The sequence below is a fragment of the Crinia signifera genome, chromosome 5 (genome assembly GCF_055691185.1).
Source record: "Crinia signifera chromosome 5, ASM5569118v1, whole genome shotgun sequence".
In the NCBI taxonomy this organism is placed as follows: domain Eukaryota; kingdom Metazoa; phylum Chordata; class Amphibia; order Anura; family Myobatrachidae; genus Crinia; species Crinia signifera.
The window spans coordinates 226,152,681-226,174,481 of NC_139221.1; the positions used below are offsets into that span (position 1 = coordinate 226,152,681).

General features: G+C 41.0%; 1 protein-coding gene across 1 annotated transcript in view; it reads left to right on the plus strand.

Moving 5' to 3' along the window:
- Positions 1-21,801, plus strand: part of LOC146080891 (intraflagellar transport protein 70A) — a 52,706-nt gene that overhangs the window by 9,959 nt on the left and 20,946 nt on the right. Inside the window, exons 4-14 of the mRNA XM_083188588.1 lie at positions 1,277-1,333; positions 2,598-2,733; positions 6,245-6,349; positions 7,002-7,130; positions 8,093-8,142; positions 9,819-9,971; positions 12,278-12,343; positions 13,899-13,952; positions 14,835-14,900; positions 16,055-16,131; positions 18,470-18,680. Coding sequence (XP_083044714.1) covers positions 1,277-1,333; positions 2,598-2,733; positions 6,245-6,349; positions 7,002-7,130; positions 8,093-8,142; positions 9,819-9,971; positions 12,278-12,343; positions 13,899-13,952; positions 14,835-14,900; positions 16,055-16,131; positions 18,470-18,680 — 1,104 coding nt within the window. The remainder of the gene's footprint in view (positions 1-1,276; positions 1,334-2,597; positions 2,734-6,244; positions 6,350-7,001; positions 7,131-8,092; positions 8,143-9,818; positions 9,972-12,277; positions 12,344-13,898; positions 13,953-14,834; positions 14,901-16,054; positions 16,132-18,469; positions 18,681-21,801) is intronic.

A 21,801-nucleotide genomic window follows, 5' to 3' on the forward strand; every position in this document is an offset into this window, starting at 1 on the left:
TTCGACTCATCCCAAATTCCCCTTTGCCATCAATGTCCTCATATGCTTCTTATACAATATGCCACCAAACCCCTACACATGCGTGTTATATTCATGACACTCAAACACATGTCCTTTATATGCCACCACACACACTTCCACATGGTTTTTGTATGCCATCACACTCCTCACCGTGCACATCAAAATCCTCCCCATCTATCATTGAGACTAGAGCCCATGTGTGAAAGTTGAAAACACACAATTTCCTTCTCTGGAGCGCACTGACTATCACCTGCCCATGTTGTCCACTGATAAAAGTCACATGACCTACCCTCTTGTTTTTCCCAATGAACCATTGGCTCATCAGCACAACCCTTCTTCTGAGCCAGCAAGAATATAGGAGACCTCTTTGGTCTTGCTTGTAGAGCTTTTTGACCATTGCCAACGTTGCTGTGAAAGATCCTCAAACCATCTGTTAAAAATACCAGCATCGCTCACAGCGACTGGTCTTTTAGTATAAATAAATACCAATACAGCCAAGTCATTTAATTGAAGTTTAGTTAAATATTGCACCCCAAAAAAAGAACAGTTGCTGTGAGCAGCTCTGGCATTTTGAATGGATATTTTGAGGATCTCTCACAGTAACGTTGGTTTGCTTGGCAATTTTCACACCTATTTTGACCAACTCCCTTGTTACTCAAGGGGTTAATATCATATACCAGCCATAGTTCAATCGTTCAGTGCATTATAGTGTATTCCAGGTCGACATTTCGGTCTACTCCTCTGCTGGTCTGTCCCTCTTCGTCACAGCAATGACAGCCATCTCAGGACATACCATTCTTGATAATAGTATAGAATGGAAAACAATAATTGTTCTTAGAATAGGACAGGGTATATAAAAAAAAATTAGTTAACACAGGGGTGGGCAACAGGCGGCCTGTGGGCCACATGCGGCCTGCAAACAGCTCTTGACTGGCTCAGCGCTGCTGTATGTGTGTCCGATGGCGGCTGTGTGTGCGCGCGGCTTAGTCCTGTGTATCCGACGCTCAGCCTGTGCGTATCTGATGCAAGATGTGTAAAAGGGGTATATGGTGTGCTACAATACTGTACATTTAAAGACCCCTCCCCCCCCTATTGAGTGACCAGACCCCCTACTTCTGGAGTGCGGCCCTTGAATATCTGCTGAAAGTATTAAGTGGCCCCCAGCTGAAATAATTGCCCTCCCCTGAGTTAACAGATAATGGATCTTAAATATATAAAATATAAAGTTCTCATGTTCCTTTTTTATTGGTTCTAGGTGTTGAAGTTGCAAGCTTGCATAAAATATGGAGAAGAAGACCTATCAGCAGCTAAGGTATGATGTAACTGTGGTTTGTACATAGTTGCTGAGTACCTGACTGCTCTGTCCTGGAGCAGCCAGGATGACTCAGCAAGGGGTGGACTGCATATAGGTTGACATGTCACAGTGGTGGTGGCGGAGGCTAGGGAGTGGTACGGGGGTTTGGTAGCTGAGACACGTTATTGTGGCCATGTCTCTATTTATATTATACTAAGATGACTGGCATTATCCAGCCTAGGACATGGCTAGGATGGCGCTATTCAGTAATGATCAGCTGCCTGCACAGCCCATTTTACTCACAAAGTGGGCGGCTGGTTCCAGGTTGTGCAAAATGTCAGGATACTTGCCAACCCTTCCGGGGGCCAGGAAGATTACACTATATCTAAAAGAGCTTCCCGGCCAATCCAGGAGTGTAGGTAAGTATTGGTTTGTATTGTAACACTGTGACATAAGCAGCACTTATGCTTTTATTGTTGCATGATCTTTTGACTCTTAAAATTGCTTCAAAAGTCACACAAGTGGAATGTTCCTATATTATTAGCTGTGCAAGTGTAAACCATTGTAGAATGTATCATCTTAAAAACAAAAGTTTTAGAAATTATGCCACTTATGCATCATGATTTTATTCTATGCAATGGCATAGCCAGAACTTTGTGGGCCCCAAAGCAACATTTTGAAAAGTCTCCTGAACCAAATGCTTCTAGAGAGACTCCTCTCTGCAAACAGTTGTTCATTTTGTGCCCCATATTTCTGAGCTGTAGTATTGCCTTAGTTAATGTTAATGTTCTACTCTATAACAATGGCACAGTTTTTCTATGAACCATAGTAGTGCCGTAGTTCATATTATGCCAAAAGTTAGGGCTGCCAGAACACATTATGACATACAGTGTCCCCTTTGCATATTATGCCGCATTACAGTGCTGTCCCCAGTCCATATTATGTCACACTGTAGTGCCTCCACTTCATTTTATATCCCATTGCAATGAGCTAGTCCAGGGGCATAACTAGATATATTTTAGGCCCCAAAGCAAAAGTTTTTAAGGACCCTCATGCACCACCCAATGGTGAAAAATGTATATAACACATGTAACTTTGACAGAAAGGTGGGTACCTCTTAGCTCTGGGCCCAATAGATGCTGTAAGCCCTGCACCTACCGTAACTATGCCTTTGAGCCTATGCAACAGAATGTGTGGACCGTCCTATATCTTTTGAAAGTCACCTTAGGGATGACTGCTTTTTCAATATGGTATAATTTACATTTTTTATGCCACCTCTTAGAGTTTGGTAGAACAGATGCCTTCAGATGATCCAGAAAGTGAGATAAATTTGGGATGTTTGCTGTACAAGGAAGGACAGTATGAAGATGCATGCAAGAAATTTATTACTGCCATGCAGGTTGTTGGATATAAACAAGGTAAGTAATAGGGGTTTAGATATCTTTACTATTGTATTTATGGTCAAGATATATTTACTATTGTATTGTTAGAGGGATTGTTTTCACTAACAGGTAGATTTCAGATTTGAGCGGATTGTCATATTTGTCTAGTATGAATGTTATTTAACAATACAGGTTGAGTATCCCTTATCCAAATATCCATTATCCAAATAATTCCAAAAACCATAGTCTCCAAAATGTACTTTTATTTTTTCCCCTAAAAACCTACTGGGTACATCTGTAACTGGCACTACTGGGGACATGATATGTAACTGGCACTGAATATGTGCAAGGCCATGATTACTTGTCATTCACATTCAGTATCTGAGATTGTACACACATTTTTTTCATGTTTTAAAACCTTGTTTCTTGCACAAATAAAATATTATTATGTGTGTGATGTGTCTATACAACATAAATGCAAGGATACCTCATTCAAATATAAAAATATTCAAAAATACGGAATAATCCGTTATCCAAAATGCTTTTGGTCCCGAGCATTTTGGATAAGGGATACTCAACCTTTGCCTAATATAAAGCCCCTGTGCTGTTTGTCTACAAAGCTGTTGCTATAAGTTGTAGCAAAAGCAAATGGTCTGTTATAAAGCTAATCTGTTTCTATACATGCTATTTGCCAAAACAGATTTAAGGCCACATGGTTCTGGTGCTGAAATGACCAAGGACTTGGAATGAGAAACGGAAGAGCTGTGACTCGTGCAGTGTGGGAGTGGTCAGAGTCATGTGGGCGTGTACACCTCTTACACCATTAGCCCCCCGTCTCTCACTAAATATGTTCAAGCTGAAAAATGCCACCATTTTGTCAGAAAAATAGAAATATAAGTTTAATATTATAATTTATGGTAGACTGTGTGACAAGCTGGACGGCTGGTTATAATCTTGCCATCATGACCATGGGCTTTAGTTCCATTCGCTCCCTTTTTAACCTGGCCTGGCCCTATATATAAATAGATAGCAAGCTGCAATATCAGTATACTGTATACATAATAAGTGATACATTTCTCTGAACAGATTATACTTTGTCTACAGAATCATCAGCAACACTGTCTGTATTTTATCAAGACATTTGGATTAAAAACTAACATGCATTTTCCATGTGTTACACTCTTAAGGCAAAATTTACTAAGAATTTTTTTTTTGTAACGAAAATGGGATGTTGCCCATAGCAACCAATCAGAATCAACTTATTTTTTTAGCACCTTCTAGAAGATAAGAGATTGAATCTGATTGGTTGCTATAGGCAACATTCCATCTTCAACAGAACTCCCATCTCATGCTGGGTACACACCAGGACAATCCTGCTCGTGAGCGGGTCGTCACAGGAACGTACAACCCGCTCACGAGCTGACGGAGCCGCCGACCAGCACAAAAAAACCCCATGATGTGATCGCGATCCGATCGCGACCCGCACCCACTACAGTGGTCGTTTCTGAGATCCTACCTGCAGCAGGTAGGATCTCAGAAAAGACCTAACGACCTGCGGGGCCACGCATCGGTTCGGGATCGCATCAAAAGGGCAGCGAAATGGCCCAAAACACGGCCGATTTACATTGTCCTGGTGTGTTCCCCACATTAGTAAATGTACCCCTTACAATTTGTTATACTGGTAGTGCATTCACCCATGGGAAATAGGTTTCACTTAGTTGTAAAATAAGAACAGAACAGAAGCAACAAGAAGCTATTCCAGGGTTGACGACTCTCCCGGAATGTCCGTGAGACTCCCGGAATTATGGGATTTCTCACGGACTCCCGGAAGAGGGTCCCTTTCTCCCGCAGCTCCGCTTCGCACTACCGCATAGTCTACTGCGCATGTGCCACATATCATGGATGACGCCGCGTCATTGCGTTGGCGACGTCATCGCCGTTTTATGGCGCATGCGCAGTAGCTATCACGGAAGTGAAGCTCAGCGGCGGGGGAAAGTGAAAGGAGCCAGACCAGCACTGAGCACCCACCTGTCCGTGCCCAAGCAGCCCTTCCGCAGGCGCTGTGCCAGCATATGCCTGACAGCCAGCTGCACAGTGCAGGCAGCCAGCAGCCAGGCAGTGACCGTGCTCGTCAGGATGGGCAGCCTGCTCTGCAGATGCCATGGCTGCTGCAGATCTCTGGGACTCCCTCCTTCAGGTATACATAGCAGATGGAGGCTAGATGTTGTGCTGCCGGCCTCCTCCCCTCTCACACTGAATGGCTGCATGCTCTATCTCCCCATGTACAGCCCACCCTCTGTCGCCTCACACACACTCCAGACATGTGCTCAGCCATCACTTACATCAGACATGTCTTAACTCATGTCTGTGTCATGATCTGGCACACGGGGGGGGGGGATATGATTATGATTTTGGGAATGATCACCCCCAGCAGAGCCCACACTCAATGTTACCTCTAATTTTATGAAGGCTGTGTGTGGCAAAATATTTTGGCTGTGCAACTTTGGAAGGAAATTTCAATTTTTGTGCGTCACTTATATATAACTGGAAAATGGCGTTCAGCATTTGTGTTAACTTTAAATGTTTAATATCATTTTGAAGTAAACATTCAAAACACAGCACACAATGTAGTTAATGGGTGAAACACACATTAATTGAGTCCACAACTGCAAAAAGGGACCACTGCTACTTTGTGCGCTCTGTTGTAATGTCTGTGCGCACGCTCGTTGAGTTGTGTGCGCGCGCACGTGCGCACAGCTTAGAGGGAACACTGCCCACACTCCCCGGGGACCTTTAATTAACAGCTCCCCCAACACCGACCTCAGTCAGTCACCTTCTGGGTGCAGCCCCTGCCCTGTCCATCAATCAGCCAGGCCTCCCCATCCACTGTTAAAGGACATGCATACCCAGCAGAGCCGATTGTATAGTTACCGCAAGTCCCCCCCCTGGCAACGCAAGTCCCACCCCCTGGCGACGCAAGTCCTGCCCCTAACGAGGCAAGTCCCGCTCCCTGGCTTAAACAATTCTCCCTGAAATGATTTTTCAAAAGTAGGCAACCCTGAGCTATTCATCCTATTTTTAAAGCTTTTTTCCGGCATTGGGATAATAGTGAAACAATAGATTGGTGTAAATGAACTTACAGAGTGGTACAGAACATACTGTAATGTCCTAACAAATAACACGATTAAAACCATATTTAAGTATTTCTCTGATTTTAACCCTGGGTCTGTAAGACCTGAACATTTTTTACATTTGTAAATAAAACAAAGATACTTAAAAAAAAAAAATCTGATATCTTCAGTACCCTGCTATAATATTAGATCTATATCAGCCATAATACAAAATCTTTGGCAATGTTAATAGAGTAACTGATCTAGAGATGTCGGGTCTCTCAGACCCATGGTTAGTTATTGTGTGGTAACTGAACAAGGGGCCTGATTCTGGTTCACTCGCAAAAGCAAGTGGGGCAGATGTGACATGTGCATACTACAGTTATGTTTTTGTCAATTTCATTTTATTTTATCGGTTTCTCATTTGTTCTGGACAGATTTATCCTACAACATTGCCTTATGTTACTATAGCATGAAACAATATGTGCCCGCATTAAAGTACATTGCAGACATTATAGAGCATGGAATCCGAGAGCATCCCGGTGAGTGTCTTTGATAAAATTGTAGTAGACATATGTATAATGAGCATTGTATTTTAATTATTATATAATACTATGGAACTTGCATCTGTTTTGCTATAATGAATAATATTTCAACTTTATCTCAACTTTACCAGTGAAATTTATTATTGCTTCAAAGCCAAATAGGCAATACCCATATAAATGTATAAGATGATAATCTATTGTGTATCATTTTCATTAATACATATCTAATTGCTTAGTGTACCTGATATTTCTGATAAACAATATACTACAAATGTAAGTCCATTTAGAAGGGTGTTCTGCTATTTATATTATGGGCACCCCATAAAGGGGTCGATCCTATTAGTGCCAAAGAGAGCGATTTGCCGTTTGGGTGCCATTTAAACGTTGAAAAAGGCACCTGAATTAAGCTGATCTTGCGCCCTTCACTGGGCCCAAGTCGCTTAAAATTGCTTGCACCCCTATGGAGGTGCAGGCACTTTTAAGCAAGTTCAGTCCGACATAAAGTGCGCCCGGTGCCTTGATGATTCGGGAGTGCACCTAATAGGATCGACCCCAAAGTCTGTATAACCATATAAAGTTGCACAAAAAGACAGATCCTTGCATTCACTGGACCTGACAGGTAAATATAATACTCTGTATCTCCCTCCAGAGCTTGGGGTTGGCATGACAACAGAGGGCATTGATGTCCGCAGTGTGGGAAACACCCTGGTACTTCATGAAACCAAACTGATTGAAGCATTTAACCTCAAGGCTGCTATTGAGTACCAACTAAAAAATTGTAAGTCATTTCTGTCCTGTTTGTTTGTATGGTTTGTATTGCTTACGCTTTCTTATGCTACCTAGGAATTTTACTTTATTGAAATCAGATCTTAGCCTATACTGACAATGCTTCCTAACCAGAGCCAGGTTAACCATGGGAAAGATGTGACAACAGCTATAGGCCTCCAGATAAAAGTAGGTCCATCATCATGGCAGCATGAAGATGACCAAATTCAGTCCTGGGGACACAGTGGGCCATAAATCATAAATATTAAAAATTACATTTAATTCTACTCACAGAATGATTCTAGTTTTCTACGTTTAGGTTTTGGGACTGATAGTGTAGGGAGGTATAGATGCCCAGGTGGCTTTGGCCACACCCACACAGCAATGGTCAGACCCACTCATCACTGGTCACACCTATACAGCACTGTATACACCTCCTCTGCTTCACACATTAGGCTCTTTTGTTGTTTACAACCCCATTCCCATGTGACCCTTAATCTGAGTCTGCCTTTGACAGTATCCATGTGTCACTTGTCCTATGAGCACACTGTCTGTCTCTATTTGGCTATTACTGTAAATAGAACTGTAACAATCATTCTCTGATTCTTTAGTGAGTTGGCATTACAGTTTCATCAACAGAATGCATGCAATAGTGCTGTGTGGTCACGTATGATCCATGGCAAGGCACTTTCATATGTATAGTCAATCCCTTGTTGGTTGTCACTGAAAACATGCTTACATACATTCTTATTTATCATACTTTAACTTATGTTTTTCAAAAATGAGATTTGTAAAAATTGCCTCATTGTGCAGTGTCCATTTCAGTAATGAAGGCTCTAGATTGACTTGCAGTACACTGTAATGTATGGCACACTGCAATTGTTTAGGATGTCCGTGTGTTTTATGAAATTCCTAATTGCTTAATGAAAATGCAAACTTATTTTTCTAATTGTGTTAATAAATGTATGTATTCAGATGATGCAGCACAGGAAGCTCTGACAGATATGCCTCCACGGTCTGAAGAGGTAAGGCTGTAGTCTGGTGCATGTGCTCTTATATTAGTCAATTAATTACAGTATAACTTACACATTGCCCTCCCTTGCCCCCCCCCGTCGTTTCAATATTGTCTCTGAAAGGTAATTATTAATGCTATTTATCTCGCTGTGTATAGTACCTGTAATTATTCACCTTCTGTTGAACATAGGTCAAACATCATGTTTTCTGAGCTCACCTATCACAAGCTTCTTATTTAGTTGGCAGCAGTTTTACAGGAGTTTCCCAAACTGATGCTTAGTAAATTGTGCAGATTTTCAACAAGAGATATGTAAGGGTGGTTTCTAAAATGATGGTTTTACAGCAGTGTTGCTTTTAGTAAATCAATGGTTAACTAATACTAATCGCAAAAAAACAGGTTGACCATGGCCGCAGCAATCTTTTGTTCATGTTGACAATTTAACCTTGTCGATCATGTGCATGTAAACCATGTGGGGTCAACCCTGTTGACTGTCAACTTAGACATTGTCTGTCAGCCATCTGGATACCTTTGGCCCTTATTCAGATCTGATCGCAGTACAAATTTATTCTCAAAATGGGCAAAACCATGTGGGGCAGATGTAACATGTGCAGAGAGGGTTTACCACATTACATAAAACATCAAAGGATAGATAGAAATTCACTCCAAATCACAAAATGGTTTAGACTCACGTACCAAAGTTGGTGGTATATTAAAAACGCAATATAGTCAGCATATAAACGGGTCGTCCAGATTTCATACGGCACAGACCCGGGAACGGTGCTCCTACTCCAAACGCTAGGCCACGTCCCTGTGGGTTTCATCACTCCGGACTTCATCAGAGGGCTGACCTTTGATGAAGTCCGGAGTGACGAAACATGTAGGGGTGGAAGTGAGCAGGTCACTGTCTGAGGAAGAGCATGCCATTTCATCTTGGATTTTATCAATCTTGAAGAAGGAAGCAAGTTCTTGTGCACTGATAGTAGCTGGTGGGGATGGTGCGGGAAGATAAAGAAGTGATTTAAATAAATGTATTAAAAAGTTGCTTGGGGTTGGTGGCATGAGAAGATATGAGAGATTGAAAATATGTTTGTTTAGCAGTGTCCAGGACATTACGATAGGAGTGGTAGGTAGTCTTGGATGTGAGGAAGTCACTTGGATTCCCAGATTTATTTCCTAGATGACCCTATGTGCACTGTGAACCGACATTGCAGATTCTGAGCATAACCAAGATAGGGAGGAATTCAGTGGCCAACATTGACGAGTCATTGCAGTTACCCCTTGCAACCCATAGAGGTCCAAACGAATACTCTGTCTGCTGTAAGGGTGTGGTATAATTCACAGACAGTCGGGATTCCGACAGTCATTACTCAGACGTCGGAATCCCGACTGCACAGCGGGGGGAGCGTAATGAAGCCCCTTGCGGGCTCGGTGGCTCGCTACGCAAGCCACCTATTTTATTCTCCCTCTATGGGGGTCGTGGACCCCCACGAGGGAGCAGTCGGGATTCCGACGTCGGAGTATTGACTGTAGGAATCCCGACTGTTGGAGAGCCATCCGGCACTCTGCTGTAATTGGTTGGTATGCGTGATGACTGGCTGCCTAATATGCTAGATTGTGATAGGCTATCTGCTGATGAAGTCACTGACAGTATCATTTTTATTAACTCGGATTTTGATTTCTTTTCAGGAACTTGATCCAGTTACTCTGCATAATCAGGCCTTGATGAACATGGATGCCAAACCTACAGAGGGATTTGAGAAGCTGCAGTTCTTGTTGCAGCAAAATCCTTTCCCTCCTGAGACATTTGGCAATCTGTTACTTTTATACTGCAAGTATGAGGTAATACACATCACTGGAGTTGCAATTAATATCTGTAAAATAAATTGTACTGCCTTTCAATTGTGTTATTCAGTGTCAACAAGCAGTGCTGTACTTTGCCTTGAACTACATATGGCTCATTACCTCAGTTTATATTACTGTGCATCCATATTAGTGCAAGCACTGCATGTTCACTAATACTGGGATTAACACTTTCACTTAAAGCTAAGGGCCTGATTCAGACTTGTTCGCTATTCAGTGTATATTGAATGTTCATAAACATACATTATAATTGACAGCCACTGACACTATTACATTGTCCATAAATATTTTAAATTGGAGGGCGTGGCTTGACCAAGAAGCTGAACAGACGTGTGCTTCAAAAGCTCCTCACATAACTTATAGTTTACATACAATTACACCGGTTCTGACAGCCCACAAGCTATCCCCTTAGAAGAACCCAGCTTCTGTATCCCTGGCTGAATACGTACATGCTTCTGAGCCAGACGACTGTCCTATTTAATTCACAGTGTCAGCACTGTCCATGCAAGTTACATCCTGGGAATATCAAAGTAGTCTTTCATTTTTCTAAATAATTCACCTACAAATGTGACTGAAAAATATGCACTATGTCAAATTCCGGACCTGGACAGAGGCTGGAGGGGAGGGATCATAAGATCCCTTTCCTGTGATAATGCAGAATAGTGTATTTTTTTTTTTTTAATTTAGCTGGGTATGGAGAGTTGTGCCTCATTATAACCCAGTGCTCTGGTGTTCCCCTTTAGGCTCAGACTATAGAATGTAATACAAATATGAAAACCCTGTTCTCTGGTGTACATACTGTAGGCCAACTTGATTACTAATACTTTCAGTATCGGTCTAGTGTGTACCGAAACCTTAAACGGTTTGCCGTATTGGAATTAAAAATCGTCTAAAGTGCACACAATTGTGCGCTACCACGGATCACATTAAGTTTTTTCTGGCCGGCCGTGCTGCATTGGCAGTCAGGCGATATTGTATGCCCATCTGTTCAATGTTATGAAGGATGGAATGAAGTATAACATCATGTAGTGTGTACGGCCAATCTCTTATTGGTCTGGGAAGAGGGGATTGCACGTCATTCTGGTGTGTAGCCTCCCTTACAGTACATGTACAGTATCATCAGTAACAAGATACACTTGGGAACAATGGGGCTTTGAGACCACAGAAATATTAATATCTATTTTTTTATTCATGATTGAGTTTTGCAAAAAAAAACAACTGTTTATCTATAAAAGTTACCACTGTCTTGTCAATTTTGCAATTATTACTTTTTGCAATGAATACTTTTTCACGCACTTATTTTTCTTCATCCTGTGTGTTTTCATGTACATACTTGCCCACCTTCCCGGAACGGCCGGGAGGCTTCGAAAATGAGTGGGCCCTTTCAGCCCACAGGAAAGGTGGGCAAGTATCCAGCGTCATACACATCCCCTCTCCATAGCCCTTTTAAATACTGGCAATCACGGAGCTTTGGGAGGGGGCAGGGCTAAAACTATGTAAATTGCCTGCAATGGGGCAGGGCTTGTTGACATCGCAGTCCACCCCCGAAGTGCATGCGGCGTCTCCTCTCTGGGCTTTTCCCAGAGAGTAGCAAGAAAATGTAGGTAAGCATGCATTAACCTTCAGTAAGTACATTTTCAATACAATACAGTAGCCCAATAAACACCTACCATCAGTGGTGACTCCAGAGGTGGGGCTGCAGCACAGTCCAAAATTCAAATAGGGGAGAAACACCAACTTCCAAAGAGTCAGTTTGGAATGGCAGTTGGTGTGCCTCCCCTATTTGAATTTTGAACTCCTCTAGAGTCTTTCACGAAGCATGGCGAGCGCACGCGGTCTCATAAGAAAAATGGGAGCCCAGATATTACATAAGTACCCAATTTCTTTCTTCCTCCTTTTTTCTTGCTTTCTTTGGCCTTACCTGAATGTCTAATCTTAATCTTAATGCCTAATCTTAATGTAATTAATTAACAGTTTTACAATGCTGGATGTCATCTCTGTTTTATAATGGACTCATCAGTCTTTCCACCAGCATTATAACCTTCTCACTTGACTCTGCATGTAAAGAAGAGAAGATTTCCTTCAAGGACCGATTATTTAAGTATGATGAATACATGCATAATTCCTTGTTTATTAAACTTCAAAGTAGCAGAATTCTTTTTTTTTTTTTATGTTCTGGGTCAGCTTCCCTAGGAATGAATTATGTGAAGATTCTTTGTCACAGTGACTGTGAATCTAAATAGAACTACTTGTTAATGCATTGCTGTCATTTGTTTTCTGTTCAGTACTTTGATCTTGCAGCAGATGTACTGGCTGAAAATGCTCATCTGACCTACAAGTTTCTTACTCCAGTAAGTGGCTGTTTCATTTGAAATAAAAATTGTATTCAAAATACATGCAAGGGGAGAGAGAGAGAGATTAACACCATAAGGGGTATTCAATGCCGCAGCGAGTGGCCGGCGAGGAGGTTAAACAGCAAGGATTGCTGAAAACCAGCGATCCTCGCTGTTTAACCCCCACACCGGCCGCTCGCTCTATTCAACGTTCTGGGGAAATCCTCGCCGTCACAGGATGGCGAGAATTCCCCAAAACAGTGAGACCCGCGGCTGCTGCAGAAAACTCGCAGTTTCGCGGGTCTCGCTGCTTCTGGAGCCGCATCCGCCAATTCCCCCTCGCTCAAAAAACGGAGCGAGGGGGAATTGGCGTATGCGGAGGCTGTGTTGAATGCTGTCAGGGTGAGTGGTGACAGCGAGCAGGAAGCCCTGCTCGCTGTCACCACTCGCAAACAGCATTGAATACCTGCCCATAAATTGCATCAACATTTCAATTTCATTGCAAAACTTTCATCAGGATAAGCAAACAGTAGTTACAGTGCATGCTTATATAACAACTCAGGTGTAAGTGCAAAGATCTTGTGAGTGTTGCCCAGCAACCCTGGAGATGAGTTTGAGTGACACATAGTGTATTTACAGGGACGGAAACCCATCACCAATTGTATCCAAAAAATAAAAAAAGGGGAAATTACACTTTTAAAGGTCAGGGATATTGAGGGCAAAATATATAATACAGGACATAAATGTCAGACATGTAAGATAAAATAACACATACAGTCCTTTAATAATATGATGTCTGCAAATTGCAGGATAGTGACAAATAGATACGTACAGTATCCTGCAATTTGCAGACATCATATTATTATGTGGTATTTTATCTTACAAGGATAGACTTCATCATCTTGTTATAAGGGTCCTATTAAGATGCATTAGGCTAGAGATTCCTAGTGCACGGCTTTCCCTATGTGTATAATTATCACCTGGATGTTCCGTCGTCTCAGCTATATTTAGTTAACCAGTTTACAAATGGTTGAGCTCTCCCGTGGGTATTCCTACCATATAGAGTGAATTTGTTATTTTGGAGTAAGTACATTACTTAAAAATAACATCAACAAGGACTAGGACCTGGATATTCATATATCAATGGAGTCCAAGTACTGAAGGGAACATGGCCAATTCAGGGAGTTATGATCCCAAAAATCTATTGAAAAGTCTATATGTTGCACTTTAAATCCATGGCGCACCCAAAAAAGGGGGAATGTGTCCCAATCATTAGCTGGCATCTCCATCAGGCCTAGGCCCAAATTATTAGAACACATTCTCCTGGCTCCTTTGTCTAGGGCAATAATTAATAATTAAACCTGATGAACTGTTGTGTTCCCAAATGTGGAGTAGGAGTTTGTAATTTTGGAAAATAAACATTTGTTATGAATATTTATGCTTGATATATTTGTAGTGACAGAAATGTGAGCTGCCATGTTGCTTGCTTAGAACATGTGAAATAATGTCATCTACAGATTCCACTGTACATATTAAAGAAATCTATTTATAAATATTTTCATTTTTTCCCCAGTATTTATATGATTTCCTGGATGCAATGTTAACATGTCAAACAGCACCCGATGAGGTAAGTAATATCATATATATATATATATATATATATATATATATATATATATATATATATATATATATATATATATACTGTATATATATATATATATATATATATATATGTCTAGCATCTGAATGTGTGCCTCCGAAACACTTCAATCTGTTGGCAGAGAGTACAACTACATCTGTTTCTCTTTCACACATGCACAAACACAGAGGCAATCACAAGGTAGCAGAATAGCTTTTGAAGCAGTTGCTTCCAGCGCGCTTACTAGCACAAGGTACACTAAAGCATATTAAGTCTTATATAAAAAGAACCATTCATTCTTTCAACCATGCATGCATGATAGAGCTAAATAACTAGTTACGTAGAGAGAATTGAGTCTAGTAACTCTGTTGTCTAGACAAGGGTATTTAAAATGCAGCCTTCCTGCTTTTGTGAAACTACACATCCCAGCATGCTCTCCCACAAATTTGCTGTTAGGGTATGCTACCACAGTGACTGGGCATGCTGGAATTTGTAGTTCCACAGCAGCTGGAAGTCTCTGTGTTAGATATCTCTGGTCTAGACCAAGGATCCTAGACTATTGAAACGTGATAGGATTTATCCTGTATATCCGCAACTATGCTTTACATGACATCACAATTTGCATCCCAAATTTTTATAAAATAGCAGATACTGGAGTTTCCTGATATTGCATGTATCCAAAGGATATAGATATCAAAGCTTAAGATTTGGCTACATAATGAAAATGAATAGGACCCCCATCACCTACAGTTTTCTGGTTCTCATTTTTTTTGTAAGCTCCTATTTAATGATAGCTACAGTATGTAATTTATTTAGAATATTATTTTCTTTTAGTTGCTTGTTGTTAACCATTATATTGCTTTGTAGGCTTTTCTAAAACTGGATGAGCTGGCTGGGATGCTAACAGAACAACTGAGAAAATTAACCAAACAGGTACACACTGTAACTCATATCTGTAGCTCATAGCTGCATATAGTGCATATTAGCAGTGGCGGATTATACACAGGGCGACAGTGTTGGCCGCCCCGGGCCCTCACACATCCGGGCCCCAACACCGGTCCCCCCCTCCCCTGGTACCTGGCCAGCACGGGGATCTGGGCAGCTGGGTCTATGCAGCGCTGGGGAGGCAGCACCCTACGGTGGATGGGAAGTCAGCGGCAGGGTCCCTGCGGCAGATGGGAACTAGTAGCGCTACTAGTTCTATTGTGATAGTGTTATGGTGCTATCCAGTTAAAGCCTGTTTTTACAGTGTGGTAAATAACCCATTTTCGGGTGGTAACACATGAGATCCCAATTAAGTTCCAGGACCCATGTGTTATTGCTGAAAAAAAGGGTCACTAAGGGCTGATTATTGGGAATTCCGCTTTGTGAGCCTGATGCACGCGATACATAGTTCCAATATGTGCTGGCTTATAGGCCTACTTGGAAAGCCCACGGGGGAACTACAGTATTGGCTGCATTCATTTTCAAGAGCTAATAGAATACCCCCTAAATGTACGTAAAGAATGGACTTTATTACCAGGTTTCAGGTTGCACTGAAGCACCTTAATTAGACAGCATGTTTGGGAGGCAGCAACATGTAAAGAACCAAAAATGTATGCAATTAACATGCACTGTACTGTAGATCTGTATTTGTGTCCAGGATATACTGTACAGCACTGTACTGTGCATATTGATAGTGATCACCTCAACGGTTCCTGGTGAACAACTTTTGATATGTTATGTTTTCATCAACTTATTTCCTCCAAATTATGTATTTTTCTGGAATTTTATCATAAATATATTAATGCTTTATTTGCATCTACTGTAATCTCACTTTCTCTATAGGTAGTGTAGACTTTTAAACACAACACTGTGGTTTAGGTGGCTAAATGACTGTAGCTGGGGTTAGCCGCTTTACATAGCTAAATAACCATTGCACCCGATCATAGCAACACTTGAACAGCTCTGCTGGGTGCCCATTCCTTAGAGCGCTCCACAGAAACCATGAAATCTCTCCAGACTATAATATAGTAAATAGCTAGCAATGATTCCATTATGTGTTGTTTTAAATTTCAATGATGATAATTCTTAAATATGTCTTAAAGGTCCAGGAAGCTAGACTAAACCGGGATGATGATGCAGTTAAAAAGGTTGTGAGTGAATATGATGAAGCTCTAGAAAAGTGAGTACATGAATTTCATTGTTCTTAATATTATTGTGATGACACACTGAAAATTTATTTTCATCAGCAGCCCATGGTTTCAAAAGCGATGTAAAAATGATATAAAAATTCTGAAACATTAAAGATAAAATACTTTTTGCCTTTACTGGCCCCACGTATTTGTATTTTGGCCTTGACCCTGAGGAATCTCTCTCCATTCCTTTATGTTTATATGTGAATAACCCTTATAGTTGGCTAGAGTTTGTATTGCCCTTATTTGGATGGCGTAGTTCTAGTTAATGTTACTGTCTTATCATTAATGATTTATGTATCCAAAGAGAATGGCCTCTTAGTTTGATAAACTATGGTCGTTATGCTTGGGCCTTACATTTCTGATTTGCTGTTTAGTATTGTGATTAAGAATTGTTTAAGGCAATGTAATGTTAAAACATTTATTCCATTCGGAAATAGTTGAAGTAAAAGGTCTATATACATTAAGTAGATTTTTGGTACTTGTGTATTATCACGGCACCCACGATATTAAGTCGCATGCCATACACCCGATGCACAGCGATGCGATGCGATTTTAAATTGTATAAGCCCCCTATACGATTTTTAATTGTATAAGCGCCCTAATGGGGGCTTACAATGTTAAATGCACCCCCACGCTACCCCCACTATGAACGCCAACCCGAAGCTTGGCGAGCGTAGCGAGCCCGCGCGGGGCGGCGGTACGCGTCCTCCGAACTTTTCATACCCCCACTATCCACGTCGGCGTGGAGTTGATGTTATATAGTGTGGCGAGCGCAGCGAGCCCGAATCGTGGCGAGCGGACGCGTATTACTTTACATGTATTCCGCATCCCCTCGCGGGGCTCTCTGCGCTCACCACGCTTCGGGCTCGGTGGCTCGCTGCGCTCGCCACACTATATGAGTTCAACTCCATGCCGACGTGGGTAGTGGGAGTATGAAAAGGTCAGAGGACGCGTACGCTTCGGGTTGGCGTTGATAGTTGGGGTGCCGTTGGGGGTGCTTTTTACATAATAAGCACCCATCACGTTTAATTATGTTATAGGGGGCACTTTTAACATTGAAAAACCCATTAGGGTGCTTATACAATTTTAAATCGCATACCATTGTATATGCGATACAATGGCATACAATGCCATACAATGTGATGGTATACAATTTAAAATTGTATAACATCACCTGCCATCGGGTAACATCACATCGCATACCATCGTATGCCTTATGGTCTGCGATGCGATGGGCGCCGTGCTAGTACACAAGTACCAGATTTTTTCTAGAACAGTGATCTACTCTAAATGCCTAAAATATTTTGCACTGTGCTAAATAGGGGCATTTACATGTTCCATAGGCGTGCAAACAAAAAGGGTGTGTGTCCTTGTGGTAAGGGGCATGGGGACTATCCTGCCAAAATCAGGACGGTTGGGAGGCATGTTTTTTAGGCATATAGAAAATGACAGTAAACTGAATGTTAGTGCATGCAATAAGGTGATATTCACACAGGTCTTACTAAATTGAATGGTTTGCTGATTGGATTGTCACTCCACTATTTGTCCACACAGTATGCTACATTTTGATTATCCAGATTGTGCATGCACTGTGTAGATTAGAGACATTGGGGCAGATGTATTAAGACTGGTGAAGAGATAAAGTGGAGAAGAGATAATATATCAGCCAATCAAATCCCAACGGTCTTTTTTCAAACATAGCTGGCTGGTGCGTTATCTCCTTCCACTACATATGCCCCACTGTGTCTCAGTATGGCTGTAATTATACTATAGATGTAGGAATGCTGTAAACAGACTGGATCTTGAGTGCTGTGTGGAGCTGCCAGTGGTGAAGACCACAGCTTTTAAAATTAGCCATAGCTAATAACAATCTGCTTTATTTTTATTGGCTATTGCTGTAACAAGTGACAGCCAACAGGGGAAAGCCATGGCACTTCAGCAGAGCAAGCCAATAAGAACCAGCCTTATTAGCAGCTGCTGGACATTACCTTGAGCTATCGGTTGAGTGTACACAGTTGACCAGCAGATATCGATCAGCAATTTGACCCACCCCTGTTCAAGGAATACATATTTTTGTTTAAAATAACCTCTCTTTAGCTGAAAATATTAGGGTAAGAACAAATAGTTTATGTGAATCTGTATAGTTTTTCAACAGTAATAGTAAGAGAACATTGCAGAATAACAAGAGGTTATGGAATGTTGCATTCTAAAAAGTTGAGCATTCATGAAGATCGATATCTGTGTTTCTCTTCTGTTCGAAATCCACGTACATTGAGATATTTTAACCATTGTTGTTGACAATACCTTTCTTCATGTGGATTTTAGATACATACCGGTTTTAATGGCCCAGGCAAAGATATACTGGAACATGGAGAACTATCAGATGGTGGAGAAAATCTTCCGTAAATCGGTGGAGTTTTGTAATGAACATGATGTGTGGAAACTGAATGTGGCACATGTATTGTTTATGCAGGAAAATAAATATAAGGAAGCCATTGGTTTTTATGAACCCATCGTTAAAAAGCACTATGACAATGTAAGTATTGTTCATATAAGTATTGCAGTGCCAACTTAATTATTACTTTCTGGTGCATCGTTAACTTATTATTTGTAAGGTATTTATTAGTACTGGGATAGGCAAGGGTTTACAAACATTTATCAAAGTAATAGGTGTACTGTATGCCTAAAGTGTTAGGGGTAAATTACTAAGGTAAGAGTTTTTAGAACTGCGAGATGTTGCCCCTAGCAACCAGTCAGATTCTACGTATTATTTATCTAGCACCTTCTAGAGTCTAATAGCTGGAAGTCAAAAATTAATAAACAGTATTGGGAGGCCCAAATTTTTTGGGAAGAGGGGTGCAAAATTTAAAGTTCTGCCATTCATCACTCCTCAATAATAAGCATGAGCACATTTACATTGCAAAAAGCATGTGTGATAAGTCATATTATCCATCTGCCATTTAGATTTGTGTGCTTAAAGCACATTTAGCCAATTGATTGATTATTAACCCAATTAAAATTGTAACATTGGCATATATTATTTTACATATTTACTAATTTTAATTGTAATCTAAGTAAGTTCCTACTTACCCGGAGGCATTAGTACAAAGACAAGATTTGTTTTAATGTGGTTATGTCTGATTAGTGACAACGATCATATTAATAGTAAGATCAATAAGAATTAGTTAGCACACTGTAAATATAGACTATGTGGAAACTGCCAAAAGCACCTGTTATGTTTTAGGCAAATGCAAATAGTCCAAAAAATATGCATTTAAAAATAGTAAATTGTTGAAAATCTATGTGTCCTACAACTTCAGTCCAATACACAACTAATTGACTGCATTAATTTGCATTCAAATATTTCTATTTTTTTATGAGCCGTTCCTGTAGTTGCGCTGCTTGTTTACGTCATTATTTAAATTGCAATCCTGCATAAACCAAAAAGCAACATATAACATTGTTCCTGGGATAGATAAGAATCTCAGTGGTGCTTAACAATACATGTACAGAAGTTAAAATAAACCAATTTATTATACAATTTGACAAAATAATAGCCAACCGGTGGTAGGTAGTTCAATGATACATGAATAAAACCCCCATTGCAAGGTATCATACAAACCAACAAAATACAAACAATAATAAGGATCCAAATGGAATAGGTGGAAATCGGTTCTAATGGATTAATCCTGTATTCAACTTTTTCCTTTGGGCCACCGCACAAAGTGGTAGAGTGGCAGGTATCAGTTCAAGTATATATAAATTGATGTTACAGATTTAAACATAACTAAGAGCATCTGACCATATCAGGCCACAATGACTGGTAGTACGCTGACGTCTGCGTGGCTTGCCCGGCAATTGCGGATAGCCAGTTGACGAATCTGCAGCTGGAAGTGGCTGTATTGCCAATGGATGCTGTGGCCGCATTGGAAGTAACAGTGCATAAGGAGCTTGGGCTGCTGTACCGACTCACTTGAGACACCTGTGGTGGGCATGGAGTGCTCCAGCTGGGTATGTCTGTGGCAATACAGGGAATACACATCACAGGTCCGGCTCACTGCCGCAGCTGACGGCAATAGTTGGTGGGCATGGTGGTCAGCATGAGGGCAGGTGGCTCTGCGCTCCACACTCTGGACCAATGTTGGATGATGATACTTTCACAGGAGAATGTTTGTGAGCAGAAGTTTCAATTACCGCTGGTTTCCGGAGAGGTTGCGATTTCACACTAGACTGCCGAGCCGGCATAAAGCCGAGCGTGTGATGTAATTGGGAGGCGGGTTGGGGCAGTGCTGGGAGATGTCAGCATCTCCCAGCGGCACCTTTCTAGTGCAGTGAACGGGACCTGGGGCGCGTCGACTCGGGTTACCTGTTAACACTGCCCCTGGACCTCCGAGCATCCCGGGGCATAAAGCCGGACGGGTGACACAATCAGGAGGCAGGGCTGGGTCGGCCCCTGGACCCCCGATCATCTGGTCAAGACCCGTGTTGAAATCCTGGTACGTTGGACCCGGGACAATCTTTCAGGAATCTTTCACACTGACCAGTTTCCCGGGTTGTTGCGCGTTCATGTGCAATAACCCAGGAAATATTTGTCAGTGTGAAAGGGGTATTACTGGTTTCATTCTTAACTCATTTCAGGGGAGCTTTATCAAAAGGCTGAGATTGTGTGTGCTCAGGGGACTCTGATTATATACCTGTCTGCCAGGGACCAGGTGTTAATCAAGTGGGCCAATCTTAAACTGGGTACACACACAAAGATTTATCTGTACAATATTTATGGTGAGAACAAAAATCTGGCAATGTACTGGAGCAAATAAAAATAAAACATTTTCCCCCAAATGCTGCAAAACAGATAAAAACAAATGTTCAGATAAATTTGATAAATTTAATGGCTTTAACCAATTTGTCTTAATGGCCAATGTCTCTTTTCCAGTGTTTGGGAGCAAATATTTAATTCTCATATGCCTCCATACTTTGCCAGATATATTGGACAGATAAATCAGTAGGTTTGTACCCAGCTTTAGATTCCCAGCTCCAAACTGAGCTCTTAATTACTTATCAATACCACAAATTAGACAGAAATATATGAACATGGTACTCATATAAAAATTCAAACATAATCATCATAAAAAGTATTTCAATAAAACACATGAATAGAATGCAACCTAAAGATAGGTTGCTCGCTTAATTGTGTCTGTGTAAACGTTATATTTATTTCCCTTATATTAGTTCAACAAGTATCTGAGGATACAGAGATATAGTATATATGTTTTACCACAATAAAGGGAAAGATATTTGCCCATATATGGGTCAGATACTGATACAGTATCCGAAACATATAACTGAAATTGCATTAAACAAAGAGTCCATAATATTCATTTAACACAAGATCACAGCAGTATTTATTAAAGGGGACACATATTTTGTCAAATGATGTATGTATCCCTAATTTATATAATTATAATTAAGATATAGTGAAAAAAATGGATATACAGCAGACTTCTGCCAAATACGCCTGGAAAATGAGTTGTATTTTCGCTGCAATTACCGGCCACATTCCGCTAATTACTGGTCATATATTGCATACAGCTGGTTAGTAAATTATGAGTTCAACTGAATGGTGATTCCTACTCGTATTCTTTCTATGGCGTATGCAT